The sequence below is a fragment of the Portunus trituberculatus genome, chromosome 48, assembly GCF_017591435.1.
Source record: "Portunus trituberculatus isolate SZX2019 chromosome 48, ASM1759143v1, whole genome shotgun sequence".
In the NCBI taxonomy this organism is placed as follows: Eukaryota; Metazoa; Arthropoda; class Malacostraca; order Decapoda; family Portunidae; genus Portunus; species Portunus trituberculatus.
Genome location: NC_059302.1, coordinates 2,180,925 through 2,186,914, shown reverse-complemented (window position 1 = coordinate 2,186,914; position 5,990 = coordinate 2,180,925). Strand labels below are relative to the sequence as shown.

Here is a 5,990-nt window from a genome sequence, read left to right as displayed (position 1 = left end):
TCATTCAGAATCACCATAAAAGAGTACAGAGAGAGAGGAGCGAATTATTTGAAAGAGAAATCTATCCTGAGTGAGGGGCGGTGAGCGGGACTGACCTAGACAGCATAAGCAGGAGGAGCCGAGACAGTGGTCTTCAAGGCTGATCACTCCCTTGCACGTCTGGGAGCAGGTGCCGGGGCAGATCGGGGACTGGGTACACTCGGTGGGAGGTGGACCGCAGCAGAAACACCTTCCTTGGCCACAGTTGCCTGGCAGTCTCACCTCCGTGTCGAGGCACACTGGCTTGCACTTGCCTCCGCTGATGCTGCAGGTGTTCGTGTTGGCGCAGGGAACTGTTGGGGCAGCGAGGGTGAATGTGTCAGTGTGTTACTAATGTTGCATGTTGATAAATGAATAGATTGATAGATAAGTAAGTGGATAAATAAGCAAGCAAATAAAGCAAATAAGCATTCAGGATATTATTCATTCAGTACATCTTTATCTTTTATAGAAGAAGAAAGCACACACACACACACACAAGCCAGAGGACCGGGGTTCGATTCCCCGGCCGGGTGGAGATATTTGGGTGTGTCTCCTTTCACGTGTAGCCCCTGTTCACCTAGCAGTGAGTAGGTACGGGATGTAAATCGAGGAGTTGTGACCTTGTTGTCCCGGTGTGTGGTGTGTGCCTGGTCTCAGGCCTATCCGAAGATCGGAAATAATGAGCTCTGAGCTCGTTCCGTAGGGTAACGTCTGGCTGTCTCGTCAGAGACTGCAACAGATCAAACAGTGAAACACACACACACACACACACACACACACACACACACACACACACACACACACACACACACACACAAATATCTCCCCATACCATACATTTCGGCCCATTGAGTTTGTGATAACTGTAAAAAAAAAAAAAAAAAAAAAAAACACAGACTGATTTTCTCGTGACTAAGATAATAGGTTAACATGAGAGGCTGAAAACGTTTGATAATGCGGCAGTGTGAAATATAGGCCAGCTTGCCGAGTATTAAAAGAATACAGGGACATATTCCATAATTATTTGTCCTCTAATAACGGGTGTTATGGCAAATTTGTTGATGTTTTACTATAGGAGAGAGAGAGAGAGAGAGAGAGAGAGAGAGAGAGAGAGAGAGAGAGAGAGAATGTAGTATATGCTTTGGGTTGTCACCATGAGAGCGCATTCAACACAATGCCTTCCGCCAAACCATATAACAAACATTGAGAATAAAAGAACCTAGCTACTAATCCAGAGAGAGAGAGAGAGAGAGAGAGAGAGAGAGAGAGAGAGAGAGAGAGGCATTTACTCGCTTTACTCGACTGACGGCCTCGAGACATGGCTACTTGTTCTTATATTATCGACAGTCAAGTCCAGAGAGGTGAGGTTGAAGGGTCTAGACAATGCTTGCGGCAGTAAGTACTTTGTGTCCTTTGACGAGGGTGCACAAAAGACAACTCTGCAGTGGCCTGAAAATAGCACCCTAAGCTCTTTGGTAAACATGGGGAGGGAATTGTGGTCCTCGCAGACTCTCTCTCTCTCACACACACACACACACACACACACACACACACACACACACACACACACACACACACACACACACACACACACACACACACACACACACACACACACACACACATCTAAATAGTTTACATTACATTTGGTTATAAGCGTAAATGAAATGAAACTCAAGTAACAATGCATTATAGTGATCAAGGTCGTGTGTGATAAAATATAATAGTCTATAATATAAAAAACACATTTTCTTTGACTGTTCGCCCCTGAGTAATATTAAAGGGAAACAATATCATTTAGAGACTTAACCCTATTAACCTCTTCAGTACGTGGATGCATTTTTTACCATGATTTTTGGGTATGATTAGATGATTTTATTTGCATTAGGGTTTATGGAGGTTAGAAGATTAATGGTCAGAGTCATCACTATTTTAATCCCCACATGTGTTTCTGAAGCTGTATAAAATCATCTAACCGTAACCAGAATGAATATAAAACGCGTCCAGGTACTGAAAGGGATACACTCTATCCAACCTTTGGGGACTGCAGTACTTACTATTCGGGATGCAGCAGGAGCAGTGTGGTCCAGGACACAAGCCAGCTACGACCCTCTCCCCGTCACACTTGGGCTTACAGGTGCCTCCTGCATCCCGGCACACGCCATGCTGGGACTCGGGGCCACACGGTCCTAAGGGTGGGACAGGAAACGTTAAGATGATTGCAAAATGACACTATTGGTTGGTTTACTATTAACTGTACGCCACTATCAACGCTACCGACAACAACACCAGCTGCAGTGGAAGCAACAGTGGTCCTTTATTATTACTCTTTTTCCTCCTCCTCCTCCTCCTCCTCCTGCTGCTACTAAAATGCTATTACTACTACTACTACTACGACTACTACTACTACTACTACTACTACTACTACTACTACTACTATTACTACTACTACTACTTCTACACACACAACATCAACTACTACTCTACGAGTCTACAACAACAACAACAACAACAACAACAACAACAACAACTACTACTACTACTACTACTACTTCTACAAAACTTTCTCTCTCTCTCTCTCTCTCTCTCTCTCTCTCTCTCACCTTGGTTAACCAGGCAGCAGGAGCATTTCTTGCCGACGCACGATAGATAGCCTGCATGAATCTCATTTTGCAGACAAGTCTTCCTGCAGGTGCCCTTGCCCACGCACTCACCTTTCTGCTTGCAAGTCTTGGGCTCTTGGTTGGTGAAGGAGAACACACACATCAGAACAGTAATAACACTTATTGATAACATAATAAATAGGTCATAGGATACAGATAGAGATGGAAGGTTATTGTCATGAGCTACAATTCTTCCTGCCTCCTTTTTTGTTCAGAAGTGATAAATAGAATCATTAAAAAAAAAAGAATATCGTGAAATGGAATAAAACCAGGAAAAGCATCAACAACAATGACAACACTGCGTATCAAGGGATGGAAGGAAGTCAGCGTCGATGATCTATCTTTAATGATGATAATAGTGATAGAAGGATCAGTGATATAAGAAGTATAGGATATAATTAGCACACATATCAATAGTTCAAGATACAAAATAGCATTAAGAGTATGTTATAAGTGACAGGTCAAGGACAAAATGAAGTTTACCATATGGACTTAACGTTGTGTTTAATGAAGTGTACCTCAACATATATAAGGAAAATGTTTACAGTTGCATGACAGTGTATCATGTTATTTTTGAAGTGAAGGCAGCTATAACGATAGTGTCAGCTGATATAGTGATGCTTCTCTGCACCAATGTTATGTTTGAATGTTATGTTTGAAGTGAAGTGCAGGAATGTTATGTCTGAAGTGAAGTGTTATGTTTGAAGTGAAGTGTTATGTCTGAAGTGAAGTGTCATGTTTGAAGTGAAGTGTCATATTTGAAGTGAAGTGTCATATTTGAAGCGGAGTGTTATGTTTGAAGTGAAGTGTCATGTCTGAAGTGCAGGAATGTTATGTTTGCAATTAAGTGTTATGTTTGAAGTGAAGTGTCATGTTTGAAATGAAGTGTTTTGTTTGAAGTGAAGTGTCATGTTTGAAGTGAAGTGTTATGTTTGCAGTGAAGTGTTATGTTTGCAGTGAAGTGTCATGTTTGCAGTGAAGTGTTATGTTTGCAGTGAAGTGTTATGTTTGCAGTGAAGTGTTATGTTTGAAGTGAAGTGTTATGTTTGAAGTGAAGTGTCATGTCTGAAGTGCAGGAATGTTATGTTTGAAGTAAAATGTTACGTTTGAAGTGAAGTGTTATGTTTTCAAGTGAAGCGTTACGCATGTTTGAAGTAAGTGCAGGAAAGTTATGTCTGAAGTTAGAGCAGCTAGTGATACTGTCAGATGTGATGTTTCTCTGCAGGAATCAATGTGTTCGTCTGAGAGTCAAGTAACCAATTCATAATACAAGAACGCTCGCTACAAATGGAGTGTACAAAAAAAAAAAAAAGTTTCGAGTGAAGGAAGGTAAATGATGGGAGGAAGGTGACAGCAGTAAGGTCAGGCAATTTGATGAGTATAAATTGCAGGATACTAATAACAGTTTGGTAAGTGCAATAAGAAAAGCAGAAACTAAAAATGGCACGTGACCTTCATGTGGTTAATGACTGTTTAATACATCATGAAGGAGACTAAGAGAGGTAATGATATAACATCTTGAAAACGTTGATGTTAAATATATGCTATGTGCAGTGTACCAGGTGAAGAAGAGAATGTAATAGGTACACCACTGTTAACTGTATCAAACACAACGCTAACAATGAGAGATAGTGTCAAAATAGTTCACTCTGTTTCAAGCAAAGCAAGGTATAAATTGGCTTGATTCAGCAGATTATACCCTTCAGTACTGAGGCACATTTTTACCTTCAGTTTGGAAATGCTTACTTTTTATTCTTTATTTTTACATTAGGAAAAGTCTATGGAGAAGATTAATGGCCACAGTCTTCACACGTAAGTTTCTTAAGCTCTATGAAATCACCAAATAGTAAGTAGAATGAATATGAAAACGCGTCATGGTGCTAAAGGGGTTAATTTGGTGACTTCATTTAAGAGGGAGGTTTCAAGACATTTGTCCCTCTCCTTTGGCTTAATTCTTTCGCCTCCATAAAGAAACTGGAAACTGAGTGGGTCTTTTTTCTTTATATTTTTGTTGCCCTTGGCCAGTCTTCCTCTCTTTACACCAAAAAGAAAAAAAAAAAAAAATACCGGTACTCACTTTTAACACAGCATGAACATCGCCGCCCTTTACACATCCCCTTTTTGGACTTAACCTCCTTCTTCCTGTGGCACTTCTTCTTGCACACACCCGACTCCCTTTTGCAGGATCTCTTGGGGCGACACCCTGCGGAGGAGAGGAACCGTTTAATTTGCAGGAAAAAAAATATATATAAATCAAACGCACACAATGAGGATGAAAGAAAATGGAAGAATATATAAGCAAGGAAGGTGTAGGAAGAATAAGGAAAAGATAAAATGATCACGGTGGAAAGTGACCGAAAATATAGAACACACTTAAATGAACATGAAAGAAAATGGGGAAAAAAAAAAAAAATTGAAAGAAGTAGAAGACAAAGAAGGAAGAGAATGATGATAGTGGAAAAAAAATGTCAGGGTAAAGTGACCAAAAGTAGTAGTAGTAGTAGTAGTAGTAGTAGTAGTAGTAGTAGTAGTAATAGTAGTAGTAGTAGTAGTCGTTGTCCTAGTAGTCATAGTCGTAGTCGTAGTAGTGGTGATGGTGGTAGTAGTAGTAGTAGTAGTAGTAGTTGTAGTAGTAATAGTAGCAGTAGTAGCAGTAGTAGTCGTAGTAGTAGTAGTAGTAGCAGTAGCAGTAGCAGTAGCAGTAGTAGTAGTAGTGGCAGTAGTAGTCGTAGTAGTCGTAGTAGTATTGTAGTAATCCATATATTTGGATGACCTTTATTTTACCTCTCTTTAGACTGCCTGCTTAGTGGACCTTTTATTTAATTCCTTTTGCTGCCCTACTGTCTCTCTTACATAAGAAAAACTACTACTACTACTACTACTACTACTACTACTACTACTACTACTACTACTACTACTACTACTACTACTACTACTACTACTACTACTACTACTACTGTTACTACTACTACTACTACTACTACTACTACTACTACTACTACTACTACTACTACTACTACTACTACTACTACGATAATAATAAACCGAGGATGACAAGACGTACGAACATTTACAACAAATAATAACCAGAGAGAGAGAGAGAGAGAGAGAGAGAGAGAGAGAGAGAGAGAGAGAGAGAGAGAGAGAGAGAGAGAGAGAGAACCGGCACACAGCAGCACTCTCAGTCAGTGGCAGTCGTCCTATAGCTGAAGACAATGTGCCTCTCACTTTTTCTATTTCTTCGAGCATCTGCGCTTTCGACAACTTCGGCGCCTTTCTCTGTTTTATCTGCAATATCTAATTTTT

At 40.4% G+C, this 5,990-nt stretch overlaps 1 protein-coding gene across 1 annotated transcript in view; it reads right to left on the bottom strand.

The window, feature by feature from the left end:
* Positions 1 to 5,990, bottom strand: part of LOC123498774 — a 7,420-nt gene continuing 1,430 nt past the window's right edge. Inside the window, exons 1-5 of the mRNA XM_045246193.1 lie at positions 5,913 to 5,990; positions 4,762 to 4,887; positions 2,625 to 2,759; positions 2,079 to 2,210; positions 1 to 332 (exon numbers count right to left, since the gene is read on the bottom strand). The exon at positions 5,913 to 5,990 is cut by the window's right edge and continues 1,430 nt beyond it. Of these exons, the coding sequence (XP_045102128.1) occupies positions 1 to 332; positions 2,079 to 2,210; positions 2,625 to 2,759; positions 4,762 to 4,887; positions 5,913 to 5,990 (803 nt within the window). The remainder of the gene's footprint in view (positions 333 to 2,078; positions 2,211 to 2,624; positions 2,760 to 4,761; positions 4,888 to 5,912) is intronic.